The sequence below is a fragment of the Pelodiscus sinensis genome, chromosome 6, assembly GCF_049634645.1.
Source record: "Pelodiscus sinensis isolate JC-2024 chromosome 6, ASM4963464v1, whole genome shotgun sequence".
Lineage (NCBI taxonomy): Eukaryota > Metazoa > Chordata > Testudines > Trionychidae > Pelodiscus > Pelodiscus sinensis.
The window spans coordinates 4,955,534-4,970,128 of NC_134716.1; the positions used below are offsets into that span (position 1 = coordinate 4,955,534).

The window sequence follows — 14,595 nt, forward strand, 5'->3', positions numbered from 1 at the left end:
GTGGTTTACCAGACTCTGCTCCGTGTTCAGGCAGTCATAGCTTTATGCATGGCAGAAGCACCCAGTCCTAATTTGATTGGGGTCTGGACTAACGTGCTTCCCCTACGCAATGCCACAGCATTCATAGGAATTTGCCAGCGGGTGTTTAGCAAAGTTAGGCAGCGTGGCTGGTGATGGGAAAGGGGCAAAATCCATCCTTCCTCTGGGTAGGAGCTATAATTAAAGGAGATCGCAGTGGATCGCATACTTCTCTTCATTATTAATCCATTTTCCAGAGTAAAAAAATAGTCTCTATTATGTTCCTGACAGAGCCAAAACATTGAAAGAGAATCCTCACCATTGCTAATAAACCGCGAGCACTAATAAGCATAATTATGGGAATGCAAAACAGTCAAAAGCAAGGACAAAAGGAGATGAGAGAACGTGAGCAGGTTTCCGAAAAGTCCTCGGAGAAACAGAATCTCTCCGAGAAGGATCACAAGAGAAATCCACTATCCCACAAAACGCAGGGAAAGCCGTCTCTATCGGCTCCCTCCCGGGTGACCTGGCCCAGCGCCGCGGAGACAAACGAAAGAGGGATCGCGTGTAGCTCACACAAGGCGAAGCCAATAAGCAGCATTCTGATGATGCACCATACTTCACTGCGGAATGCCTGGGCCAGGTTGGCAAGAGAAGGAAATTGTTATTGCCACAAGTGCTGGCTCATCAGAACATCGATCAATATAAGGAGATCTGCATTAGCGCCGTAGGGCTTAAATGATTAAAACAAACACAGTGCGGGTCACAAGCCTAAGCCAAGGTTAACAACAGAAATAAAACCCTGAGCCGCAATCCTGCCCCCCAGTTAAGTCCATGGGAATTTTGCCATTGATTTCAACAGGGCCAGAATTCCCCGGCAGCTGTCTGGCCTCAGCCTCGATTTAAGCAATGGACAAATACAGGCGCGCTGTAACGTTAAGCTGCAACCCAGCTCTCTGTTACTCCGGTGAGAGGAGATAGTGGGCCCGATGCCCAGCTGAGGGGCGTATCATCACCGGTTAAAGTCACGCTGAGAAGCCTCATCAAGAAAATAAGAATGTTAAAGGTGCAAAGGGAAATACATAGAAGTCTAAAATGCTCATGCAACCTTATCTTTGCCCCTGGGTGCATATGGCTTACAGGGGTGGGGACCCAGTTTTGGGTCAGGGCCACTAACCCATGGAAAAAAAAATCAGTCAGGGCTGCATACAAAAGTGAGAAGCAAAAAAAAAAAAACCCACCCCTCACGGCCATGACCCCCGCTTGAGAAGGAGGAAGACAGTCTCCATATTCCCCTTGCACACCAGAGCCCCAGCCTAGTAGATTTTGCATGGGGTGGGGAGGGAGGGGGTGGAGTGCCAGATCCCCAATGCTGAGGGGCAGGGGCTGGATCCAGGCAAGCTGGGGGCCGTATCTGGCCTCCGAGCCTGAGGTTCCCCACCCCAGAGTGCAGTCTTCAGCAAGGCAGCCACACAGCACAGCCTGTTCCTCCTCCGATCTAAGCCAAAGATAGTTCAATACACGGAACAAAGGGAAACTGCTTTGTTAGCAGGACTGGTTTCTGCAGAGAGCCAGAGCGGGAGGGACACGGACTGGTGAAGGAAAAGAAATGACAAGAGCTCAAGAGAAGAGGAACCTGTGCTTCTCCCCACCCCGCCTCGGTACGGTCAGTCCGACAATTACATTTGCTCCAAGTGATGGAGAAGCAAAAGGAAGATTTAAAGTGCTGGTTTTTCACAGCGACCGCCGCTTCCAGCTGTTGGGTGAAATCTGTGACACGTGTGGAAAGAGCCCAGCTGCACATATTAGCGGGTTAAAAACACCCCTCTCGCGGGGGGCAGGTAGGCAGACCCCCGAGCTATTCACACAGACTATTCGCTCCGCAGGATTCATTTGAGGTTCTCTCCAGGAGAGAGGACATTAGTTGGTACTATCACCGGATGGCTGGTCCCTGCGGATAGACTACACCCAGCTCACTGGACCGGAGCCCAATCCACCCAATTAAAAGAAGGCTTGGCCAACATCTGGGCCTATATAGAGCTGCTAGTAGGCAGCTGGGGAGGGAGGGAAGAGACAGGTGGAGCCCCAGAAGGGGAGCCCACCCTGGAGCAGAGCTAGCAGCTGCAGCAGGTCCCAGGAACAAGGGGCCAGGGGCCAGGGAAGCAGTCCTACCGCCACTACTCCACCAGAGGAGCAGAGCTTGCTGAGGCAGGAAGCCTGCAGGAGCTGGCAGGCCAGACACACCCGAGAGGGGCGACCTTGAAACCTGTCTCTGAGCTAAGACCGGGTTCTGCTTCTCTGTTAACCTCTGCTGCGAAAAGCAGCCTCCCTGCAGAGCCGGGCTTGGTGACGCAGGCTCTGGAGCCGGGGAGAAGCAAAAGCCCTGGCGGCTGCTATCAACCTGTGTGTGCTGTGTCCTGCGGCACGTGCCCGCGTCTCTCCATGCCTCACGGCTAAAGCCTGCTAAATATAAACAGGCCCAGAGAGAGGGCAATAAATCTTCCCAAGTCAGACACATACAGGGCTCCCTCCGTACGCATTGCTGCAGTCCTATTTTCAACACCGTAGTCAATGCCTGTTATTTAACCTCTTCCCTTCCTGCTTTACCTGTTCGTCACCTGTGCACCCCAGCCAGAGTCAGGAGAGTACAGTGTATCTAAGACGGAGTGGCCAGTACTACGTTTAGAAGGGCTGTCTCCCTGCTGCTTCCTTCAGAACACACAAATGAATGAATATTGCTGTTATTTATATTACAGCAGTACCGAGATGTCCCAGCTAAGATTGAGGACCCACTGAATTAGGCTCTCAGCCTGCCCACGGGAGCTTATAACCTAACATCAGAGAAAAGACAACGGGGGAAGGAAGCAGCATTATTCCCCACTCTACAGATGGGGAACGGAGGCATGGGGGGGCTAAGTGACTTGCCCAAGGTCACGCAGGAAGTCTGTGTCAGAGGCAAGAACTGACTCCTACGCTCCTGAAACACTCCTGCCTGATGAGGTGACTACAGTCAAAACTCTCTAACTGCTCAAACTGCATCAAATGCTTGTGGCATTCATATCTGCATGTGCAGGGGAAGCTGAGAGTACATTGAGCAAGCTGTAGAGTTTTCCTCATATTTGCCATACTAACTGTTTGTCTAGGTCTAGCTTTGACTTAAGTGTTAAGGAGAGGTAGTGTGGCCGAGATATGCTTGCAAATACGTATTAGTAACACACAAAAAGCCCCTCTTTGCCACACTGATAATACATACATATTATTGCTGTCTATTGGTATAGTAAATACTAGAGTATTATTCCTTTTCTTAGTTCTCAGAGGAGTTCCATATTTTCCAGAGCTTCTCTCCAAGAGCACATCTACACAACAGGACTAAAACTGAAATAAGCTACGCAACTTGAGCCACGACAATTGTGTAGCATAAGTCGAAATAGCTTATTTCAGCTTTTGGCACTGTCTACGCAGCAGGAAGTCCGAGGTAGAGCACTCTTCCCCCGACTTCCCTTACTCCTCATACAATGAGGATTACAGCAGTCAGGAGTAAGAAGGCCTCTAGCTTGACATTATTTTGACATATCAAAATAACGGCTTGCTGTGTTGACACGGACTATGTTATCTCGGAATAACGTTAGTCATTCCAAAACAACGCTGCTGGGTAGATATAGCCCAAGAGCTTCCAAGCCAGCATATTTAGTGCTGTATCCCAAGACCTACCTCAAACTCCAGATAGTGGTCTTTCAGTTTGTAGTCATCCACTTCTTTGCCTTTCAGTTTCTTGTCCGGTGGGTAGGAGCGGTGCTCGGCCAGCTCGGTAGAGATTTGCTTCAGCTTAGTTTCATGTGATTTCAGCTGTTCCTCCTTCAGAAACATATTAGTCAGGTGAGTGTCAGAATCTCAACGTGTCAATAAGTACAAAGAAAAAAGACATGCCCCCCCCTCCCCAGCATACACTAAATAGCAACTTCCAGCAAGTGGCGTTTTTGCAAATGTTTCTTTTTATTTATCAGGCACATTGTTAGAGCCCCATTTTCAAGGGCTTGGCTCCCAGCAGCTCCCAGGCAGGCATCCAGAAGAAGCAAGCAGATTTTTTTTCAAGTACGCAGCACCCTGCCCCTCCCCAGGCCACACAGGATAATTTCCCATTCCAGGCTGGGGGGGGGGGGGAGGGAATGGGAGCTGCTGGCTGTGGAGCGTGGCTGAAAATCCAGCCTTTGCACTTTACTAAGCCCTGTGCCCAATTAAGCCTCATCGATGATGCCGTAAGAAGTATAAGTCAGAGCAGAGTTTGCCCCCCCCCGCCCCCATCTAACGGCATTGCAAGTTGGAAGCGACTCTTGGAGATGGGATTGGTACAACTGTCAGAGCCCGCCCCTCCGTCACTCCCCCAGGATGTGTGTGGCAGTCGGCTGGTTAGAGCTGTCATGATTATGAGGGTTAGCCAGCAGCCTGGGGATTAAGGAGTTAACTACACCTAGCCAGGTGGAGTGACTAGTAGGAAAGTAGGTGGGACTTTCAAACTGGGACAAAGGAATTGGGTTTTTTTTTTTTCTTTTTCTCCTTTTGTCTCTCTGTGTGTGTTCTCTGCAGCTACAGAGAGGGACAAGCATGTCTCTCTCTCTCCAAGACACCATTCCTCATTTTCTGTAAGTAGGGTAAAGTTTAGGTAGGTTCGTTAGGCTTTATTGTTTTATGGATTGGGTATGAGATCTGATATCTGGCACTGCTTAAAAGATGTTTTGGCTTTTCTTTGTAACTGAGTTCTAGGCCCATGGAGTTTCTCCATGAGTATATTTTGTTACCTTCCCATCTAGTCATTATGCCTGCAACAGGAATATTGTTATAATAATAAAAGTTCTTTCTTTTCTTTTTATTAACCTGGCAGTGGTTGCTTGTGTGTCCTGATTTTTATTTTAGGGGTGAGATTTCCCAAATGATCTTTCCCCTGATTTCTTTATCAACATTTGGGTGGTGGCAGCAGAAATTTTATTCCCAAGATCGAGTTTTTTAAGATTTTGGGGGAAGTTTTATACCAAAGCCTGGTAGATAAGGCTTTGGGGTACACTTGCTGGCCCCCACTTCTGCATTTATCATGCCAGAGTGGGGAAGGAGCCAGGACAAGAGCTATGCCAGGCACTGGCTGCCCTGCGAGGAGGATGTTCGGTCCTCTCCTGAAGGCTGATTTCCTCACTTCACTCCCCTACGCAGTTGGAGGGGGCCAGGACTTGCTGCTCGTTCTTTCTAGGCCGTTTCCTTGGTCACTGGGGGCTCCTGGAGCCGGAGGGGGCTGGAGGTGCAGGGAGGGTCACCCAGAGGGGCAGAGAGGAAGCCAGTGGGAGCAGCCCATTTAGCAAATTTTGGTGGCGGTGTAAGGGGTGGTGCATCTCCCAAGTGCTACCACGAGTCGCCTGTGTTTGTCACAATCATCCCAAACCCACGGACTCCCTCCAGCCCACCTGGGCAGAGAATGGCACTCCTCTGCAACTCCCAGGATTGGCTCATTCGCCTTCAACACGCACGCCTCTTAGGGGCTGCGAGGCCTAAAGGGGGGCTTACTTCTGAACGCGGGTTGGACGGGGCTTTAAATTCAACACTGTGCCTTCCTGTTACTCCTCAGCCCACGGAACTAGCACTGCAGGACAGAGCAGAAAAGGTGAGCTCTCCGGCTGTACTGTCAAGTCCAACTAGTCCTGTTTCTGCCAGTGGCCAACTTCAGCTGTTGCAGAGGAAAATACAAAGAGCTTGCATAGGGAGAGGTCAGATCTCACCCTGATCTCTAACAACAGCTCAAGCCCTGAGGCACGAGGCTTGATATCCCTTCCAAAATATTTACCATTCATCATTACCAGGGCTCGCCGAGTGGTGGAGAGCCCCGCTCGCCAGCCGTGTGGTTCTGCGCTCTGTGCATGCTCAGATTCTTCTGTGCATGTGCCGATCGCTCTGCACCGGCTCTTCCAGGGTGTAATCTACTTGCCACAGGCGAGTAGATTACATTGTTTGTCGAGCCCTGATCATTACAGCTCAGGATATTCTTAATATCTACGTAAGCCTCCAATCCCTTTTTTGAGCTAGCTACATTCTTGGTCTCAGCAGCTTCCAGTGGCAGTGAGTTCCACAGTCCAACTATACAGGTGGAAAAAGCACTGCCTTTTATCCGTGTGTGTCTGCCACCTGTTAGTTTCACTGAATACGCCCTTGTTCTTGTGCTACGAGACAGGAAGAACAAAAGCTTGATCTGTCTTCTGTAGACTGTTCATTATATACTTTTATTACACCCCTGATACCAGCCAACCACAGGATACAGACACTGGAGGTGAACTTGGTGAAATGACTTAGGTCAATTAATTCTGTCTCGTCGCCTCATCTCCCATTTTAGTCAGTCTGATTTTGCTGCCATCGATGTCATTGAAAATGACGACACTGATTTTACTCTGAACAGGCAGAGGCCCTTTGAAGCAAGTGCTGTCGTGGTCATCTTGATTCAGCCCACAATCTCTACCCTGGCGACCAGAAGGAGTTGATCATTCATATTTCATCCTCTGCAGAATGAGAAGCAGCTTGCTAACAGCCTTGCCAGCATACAGATAAAAGCAGACAGGTTTTAGCTTGTCTCGGAACGAATCTCCTTTGAAACATTCAACAGCCTTCGGCCAGTAGCTCAAATAATTTCGCTCGTTCTATTTCTCTTGACCAGTGTGCAAATCGCAGGGGTTTGTGGGATTTTCGTTATTCCTGATCACACGGAAACAGTGATGCTAAATGGACTGATGACCCAGGCTCAGTGGTTAGTTCTGAAAGGTTTTTTTTCCCGCTTTTACTCCAGTCTGAGGTACTTGTTAGACTTCCCCCAAAACTGCAGCGTGAAATGCTCATCTCCAAGTCTCTGGAAGAATGACATGGACAGAAGGTGGCTCAAATGGAGGGCAGCACAAGTGATACGTGCTTTGAAGAATCTAGGTTCTGACCAGCGGTGAAGGTGAGTCAGTAAATGGCGATGATTGCGTTAAGCCTTCCAAATTTAGGAACTGGAGTAATACAGTTCACAGAGGTTTCTTTTGCCATGATAGCAGTAGGTAAGTGCTTGGGATTGCGTCACTCCAAAGATTAGTTTGTCCTCTGCTACTGTGATGCAAAGGGAACATAGAAGACAATCGCCACCCTATGGGGCATTCCCCCACTGTTGGGGGATTCCTGGGGCGGGGGGCAAGAGGCTGTCTAGTTGGCTGCATGCTAATCACCCTCACAGTCTCCAGCAATGCACTGGAAGGAGCACACTGCTGCTGTACAGCCTGAGCAACTTAGAACAGCCCAGAAGCTGCTCTAAAGTAACACCGGATGACGCACCGGAACTTGGATGAGAAACCTCAGCCTGGCTGGCCCCCTCTTCAATGAGCCAGGAAGGCAGCTTAGGTCTACATTTCTCACCCACCTAAACTCAAAGAGTCAGGTACACATGGGACATGGTTTCAGGGAAGTCAGTGGGGGGGGAAGGAAAGATCTAAATTTGAGAAACACCTCAGGGTTTGTTTCAGGAGCAGGAGGAGACGGAAGGTTCTCAAAATAAGCCTTATAGAGCATAGAACTAGCGTTGTGCTCTTGTGCCTGGCTTGTCTTACATTCCTAGCCATGGCCAGGAGATAAGGACCTTGTATTGCTCATGTATATGAGCCTAAGCAACAGGTGATCCCTCCCTTTTCCTCACAAGCTCAAACAAATTACATTCAAGTCTCCATCTTCTCCCGCCTTTAACTCTGCAAATATTTCTGGTCCTATAAAGCAAGCAGCGATAACCCAGATATACTGGCCTTAGAAAAGGTTCAGAGAAGGGCAACTAAAATGATTAGGGACTTAGAATGAGTCCCATATGAGGAGAGATTAGAGAGACAGGGACTCTTTAGCTTGGAAAAGAGGAGACTAAGGGGGGATAGGATAGAGGTCTATAAAATCATGAGTGGTGTGGAGAAAGTGAATAAGGAAAAGTTATTTACTTGTTCCCATAATATAAGAACTAGGGGCCACCAAATGAAACTAATGGGCAGCAGGTTTAAAACAAATAAAAGGAAATTCTTCTTCACACAGCACATAGTCAATCTGTGGAACTCCTTGCCTGAGGAGGTGGGGAAGGCTAGGACTATAACAGGGTTTAAAAGAGAACTAGATACATTCATGGAGGTTAAGTCCATAAATGGCTATTAGCCAGGATGGGTAAGGAATGGTGTCCCTGGCCTCTGTTTGTCAGAGGGTGGAGATGGATAGTAGGAGAGAGATCGCTTGATCATTACCTGTTCGATTCACTCCCTGTGGGGCACCTGGCAGACAGGATACTGGGCTGGATGGGCCTTTGGTCTGGCCCAGTATGGCCATTCTTATGTTCTTAACCCCCGTTCCAGGAATGTGCTAGCAAGGCTGTTTTCACAAGGGCTTTACTATTGACAGCAACCTGTACCCCAGCTCCAAGCTTTCAGGAGAAATGCCCAAGCTCATCTCTGGCCCTGGGACTCTCCACCCCAGGAGACATGCTTGTTATAGTAATGGCTCACCTGAGATAGCTTTGTAGTGGTGGCTGGCAGAAGTGGCCGGCTGAACTTCTTCTGAGAACCAATAGCAGCTGGAAACGGTGGAGCCGAAAATACAGCTGCCACACAATTGATTTTGTTGATCCATGCCTGCATTTCTTCTGGGCTCCTGTGGGAGAAAGCCAGAGAGTAATCAGACATCGGAGAGACTTAAGATCTCTCCCTTCCTCCTCGCTGTCAGCTTTATCGTCACAGGGGCATATGAACTCCATGTTAGATCAGCTCTGCAAGCCATCTAGCCCAGTCTCCTACCTCCAGTAGCAGCGAGTGTCAGAAATCTCAAAGGGCAGCCGTATTTGGAGGAAGTTTCTTCTTAATTGCTTCAGATAGAGGTTGGCGTATGTTTGGAAACATCCACTTTGATGACAACCAAAACACTCTCACCCCATAATATGCACATTTCTTTACATTCTCAGTGGCTGAACCATAAACACAGCTGCACCATTAGCCAGATGCCTTCCACAACCAACTACTGAATTGCAGAGTACAAAAGCAGCGACTATCTCCCGATTAAATTTAACCTAAGGAATGGCCCTTGTCTAAGCTTCTACTTTGCCTGCCCAAGACGCAAAATCCTGCCTTCGACCCCACTTTTCCAATCCTTCTCCCCACTTCTTACTACGCAACTCCTTCTGCACTTCTCAACCAACCCAGCCTCTCTAGAACACTCACTGTAGTGCCGGGTTGGGACCCATAGCAAAGATCCCCAAGATCTTCAATCAAAGTCTGTAACATGCTATTCAAAATTGCATGGACAGCGCTACTCATTGAGGAATAGAAGGCGTTGGTGATGGGGGGAAAGTTAAGCAAAGTATAGAGGAGGGTATAGACCCGGGTTGGAGAAAATCATGCACATGCAAGTAAAACGTGTCTGTTTTCCATCTCTTCCAGCTATGGCCCTGATCCTGCAAAGACTTTCACACATGCTTATCTTTAGACATCGTCAGTAATCCCACTGAAATCCCACTGCATAAGGACAAGCATCAATCTTGGCAAGATACAGGCAGAAAAGGTGTGAAAATCATCCTCAGAAGAACATAGAATCATAGAACAGTAGAACTGGAAGGGGCCTCGAGAGGTCATCAAGTCCAGTCCCCTGCCCTCACAGCAGGGCCAAGCACCATCAAGACCATCCCTGACAGGTGTCTGTCCAACTGGCTCTTAAATTTCTCCAGTGATGGAGATTCCAAAGCCTCCCTAGGCAACTTATTCCAGTGTTGAACCACCCTGACATCAAACTAAGGCTCTTGGCAGGATCTTGTCTGTCCAGTAATCAACAGAGAGAGACCAGAGCTCACCTCTGTACCGTGTGCTCCCAGCCACACCTTGTTACTTCTTCTACCTAACGGGACACAGGAGACTCCAGCTCTTTTCACTCTTGAATTCAAGGGCATGCCTGGGGCTCATTTACCCAGCGCTGCAGTGCAAACCAGGGGCTGTGTGATTTCTAGGGTGTGCTCACGTTGTGCACTCATGGCCCCAAGTAGACCCAGCTGGCATGCCCCAACAAGGCAGCCAAGTGCACGCGATGTAGCTCTGTTTGAAATGGGACTACGTCAGCACGAGGTAGGTACCTTTCAGAGCACTCCAGCCGGGTCTACACGTAACAGGTGGAGTGCCACCCGTTACAGCAGACACACTACGGCTCGCCATGCCCGGCACTGGGTCGCCTTGCTGTCGGGTGACCTGGTGACCAGTGGGGTGTACTCCATGCGCTACTCCACCCAGACCACTGACTCCACATTCCCATTGGCCAATTCCCAGTCCTTGCCTGCGGGTGAGAGCAGCACACAGAGCTGCTTGTGTGCCTCTGCCTAGGAGCCAGACCTGCTGCCAGCCGCTTCCAGGGCACAGCGGGGTCTGTGGTGCCAGGAAAGGCAGGAACCTGCCTTAACATCCCCACCGCACCCCTGACCAGGAGCTGCTGGAAGTAAGCCCCTCCTACCCCAGCCCTGAGCCCCCATGAACTTTGAGCCCCCTCCTGCACCCCAGGCCCCTCAATTCCTCTCCCCCTGCCCCTCCCCCAACCTGCACTCCCGTCAAAAGATAGAATTATGTTGGGTCATGGGCATCAACCATTTTTTTTAAATGGGGTCATGAGGAAAAAAAAGGGGGGGGGGGGTAAAAAGCCAGTGGACTTCTGCAAAGCAGCTGCGACGACATAAACGTATCAAAGCAAAAGAGTTTGGATTTTCAACGCCGAGTGCTCCACGTGGCAAGTAAAGTTGCTAGCAAGGGGTTGCAAATACAGAGCTACACTGTTCTCCTGGATTTGCTGCCTTGTTACTTGTGATGCAGCTGAGGCCCCAGGCTATGTCATCAGACAATCTAGAGTCAATTTCACTGTATGTTCTAAGGCCTTGAGCGCGTGTTCTGCTTCTCGGAGGCCGACTCCTGGGACCTCATGATGCCTCACGGACCTCTGAGGTCAGATCTACCATCGAAGAGCAGAACTCAAGCAGAACAGCTTTCTTAAGGCCAGAAGGGACCCTAAAATATAATAATATAACTGCTCATTTACACAGGCCTCAGAACTGTGTCCATTGACTCCTGTCTTGAACCCATTAACTTGTGTGTGACTGACACATCTTCCTGAAAGGCTTCCGGTCCTGAGCTCAAGATAAGATAGGGAGAATCCACCACTGCCTTCCCTCCTCCGTTTGTTCCAGTGGGCACTCACTCTCGCTGCTAATTTCCCATTTGAACTTTCCCTGGCTTTTGCTTCCAGCCACTGGGTTCTCATAATCTCTCTCTCGGCTAGATTAAAGAGCCCTTCAGTGCTTGGTACTCCCACATCCTCATCAAAGTCACCTCTTCATCATCCTTTTGATAAACAGACCGAGTTCCTTTCAAGTCCTGCTTCCCCCTTCAATCGAAAACCTTCTCTGCTCCCAAAGGTTGTGATCCGACCCCTTTCTCTCCACCAACCTCCCCAGCCCTAGAAAAACTCAGAGTGAAGGGAACATACGGGGCTTGGAAAAGCAGGACTCTCCAGTCAGCTGTTTTGAGCTTTAGGACGTTGGGCCTCTTCTCATAGTCTGTGGCCTTCGATGCCAACGCATGGTGCATGCTAACTGCATTTTTCAGATCCTCCTCAGACAAAGCCTTCTCTGGCTTATATTCATCCTGCAGTAATTAAAATGAAAAGACAGCACAAGTTACTTCAGCTTGTTCATCTCTTCCTTTAACCGAACAAAGGCAATATCGGCTTGTTCCAGAAAGGGCCGTCAAGAACAATTTAAAAAAAATACCAATTTAACCTAATCTGTCCTTTAAACGGGTTCCATTTTCCGCTTTTAAAGTGTTACCTTTTAAGGTCCTTTAATATCTCTGCAAGGAAGTGAAGGAATTCCACCACCTCCCCGACAAGACGAGGGAAGAACGGTAAGTGTCAAGAAGATGATAAATCCTAGAGAGCTAAAGTCCTCAGGGTTCAGAGTCTGAAAGCTGACTTTGGAACCATGTGGTGTCAAACCAGAATCAAGCCCCTGGTGTAAATGAAAAAAAGAGGACTGGGAATACAATCTGAGACACAGCAGTGCTGGCAAGTGAAGCACCAAAGCCACAAGTCAACTAGGGGCTGTGCCTACATGTGCAGCAACATGTGAAGGTGGTCTGGCCAGACAAAAAGGCATTCCAGAGGCATGCCCAGGGACGAGCCATCCCCTGGCAATCCTGCAGTGGTGCACGTTTACACAAAGATGCTTAATGAGAAGCTAAAAACAGCACTTAACCTATATCCATCCCTAACGGGTGACCACATGCTGTTGATCGATTCTGGGGAGTCAGCAAGACGAGGCATGGCTGCCACATAATGGGGAGCTATTGTTTCAGGGGGAGGCAGCAGGAGCTCTGGCAGTGTGTCTCCGTGATTATCAAACACTCCTGGGCTATCCTGCCAGGCAGAGATCTAGTAGGCAGGCCTGCTTTAGGAGCGACAATGCAAGGCACAGCAGTGCTTCAAATGGAGGCCCTGCTAAGGGAACTGACTCATCTGAGTGCCCCGCACTAGAGCGGATCCTGAGCTGGTGTAAACCCACGTGGGAACGCTACGGCTACACAGGCCACTCTGCAATCAGAGCTGCTGCCAAGCCTGGAATTAGAGCTTTCCTCGACTCCTCGCCCTGGGCTAGTTCCCATGTGCTGTCCAGACCTGCAGACCTCCCCCACCTGCCATTTGCAAGAGACACTCAGGTTCTGCTGAGACCTGCAAGGGAGACGAGAGGAGGTCGGAGATTGGAGCAAAAGAACCCCCGAGCGTGGTGTAAGGTGTGTGTGGTCCCCTGCCGTGGCAAGAAGAAAGATGCAGCCTGGCAATGCTTCGTGGAGAGACGCAAGCTTGGCTAAACCTCAAGCATGCAGGGGTCTCGCTCTTACTCAAGGAAGTACCCACTGGATGTTAATGATCTTCCCAGCTGCTGCTATGTCTCACGCATCCCTACTCCCCCCCCACCATATACACTTCTTGGGAATGGTCACTGAGAAGATGATGGCAAGTCAACTCCAGCAACTATCTGACTCCCTCCAGTCTCCCCCTCCCAAGGGGGCTTCCTCCTGGACAGGCTTGGAGACAGAAGGAACCCTACTAGATCAGCTCGCGGCTTACACCGTCACTGGTTAGGGGCCCCTGTTCACTTCCCTGGAAGCGTTGGCAGGACCCCGTGGAATCTCTTAAAACCAGTTTACATTGTTACTCTCAGAAAAAGTCGTGAGGAGCAATCAACCCCCTCCCTCAGTCCCGTAGGACTGGTGCAGGACACTGAAACCTGGCCTCCTTCAAACCCGCACAAACACAGGCCCCCTGAAGTTCCAGGGTATGAATTCAAGTCAGCTGGCTCAAGCCCATTTACACCGAGGAAGCACAAGAGGAGCATATGGGAGGAGCTCGGGCCTCACGCTCACCTATTAATGCAGCGTACACCTCAGTGTCTTACTGAACTTGCCCCTGCTTGGATTTCCAGGTAGCCAGTCAGAAATGCCTTTTCCATCTTCAGCAGACCCAGTTCCCTGTAAGCTGAGCACTTGGGCAGCCACCCAGAAGAGATTCAAATGCCGCCCTACTGATTAGCAGAGCGCCCACAGCCAACTTGCTGTGTTTCTACTGGTGGTGCACACCCACACGTCTCAGTGCATACAACAAAATTTATTCCACCCACTAATGGACAAAATAGAGGGAACATTGCAACAACCTGTGCCTTTCTTAATCTTGTGAACCTCAGCCTGACATTTTGCTAGTTACCAGATCCTGTACAATGGGCGGACATCTTCACTGACTGTGCATGATCACTATAAAATCCTTGTCTTTAGAAGTCCCTGTGAGTCTCCCTGTGCTGCTCCATAGGTACAATCTCTGTCCTTATATACTTTTTTTTTAATCTTGTGTCAGTTTTTTTTTCTTTTTGGTAGTGGAGGAAATGTACACACAGAATACCCTAAAACCCATAGCATTATAAAGATGCTGCGTAACATCACAAAAAACGAGTCCTACTGCAAACAAAACCCAACCCACATAACCCTGCTTGCCTGCACTATTTGTCAAGAAACAACGTTTTATTACATGAAAGCCAGCCCAAGCTCACGTTCTTCCCTTGTCTTGTGCTCTTCTACAGGCATGGCTCATTTCAACTCAGCCTCACGATGAGACTTTGTGACCGTCTCGGTGCCCCTGATTTTCTGTCACCTTGGAACCACAGAGAGCAAGAAATGAAGATGGGCCTCGTGCACAGGCCAGTCCTCAGAAGCGTGCGACATTTCTGGTCTTATATAATCTTGTGCAAATGTACTGAGTTGCCAAATTGCAGTGGTCTCAGGCTCAGCCCTCTGGCCGCCTGACTGCTCATTGATTCAGAAAGCCCCTCTCTCACATCACGCAGTTCATAATGGAATAGGCAGAACAGCAGTTCGCACTGGACCTGCTCTCTTCGGCTCATGCTTACACAAGCGTAACTTGGAGATGCTCCTGTATTATTAGCAAATCGTGCAAGAGCAGAATCAGGTCCATACCGCT

General features: G+C 49.4%; 1 protein-coding gene across 8 annotated transcripts in view; it reads right to left on the reverse strand.

The window, feature by feature from the left end:
* PSD3 (pleckstrin and Sec7 domain containing 3) overlaps positions 1–14,595 on the reverse strand; it is a 128,556-nt gene that overhangs the window by 11,373 nt on the left and 102,588 nt on the right. For all 8 annotated transcript variants that reach the window (XM_075931345.1, XM_006111089.4, XM_075931346.1 and 5 more), the window contains 3 exons: positions 11,557–11,714; positions 8,553–8,697; positions 3,730–3,873 (listed from right to left, as the gene is read on the reverse strand). In XM_075931345.1, the coding sequence (XP_075787460.1) occupies positions 3,730–3,873; positions 8,553–8,697; positions 11,557–11,714 (447 nt within the window). The remainder of the gene's footprint in view (positions 1–3,729; positions 3,874–8,552; positions 8,698–11,556; positions 11,715–14,595) is intronic.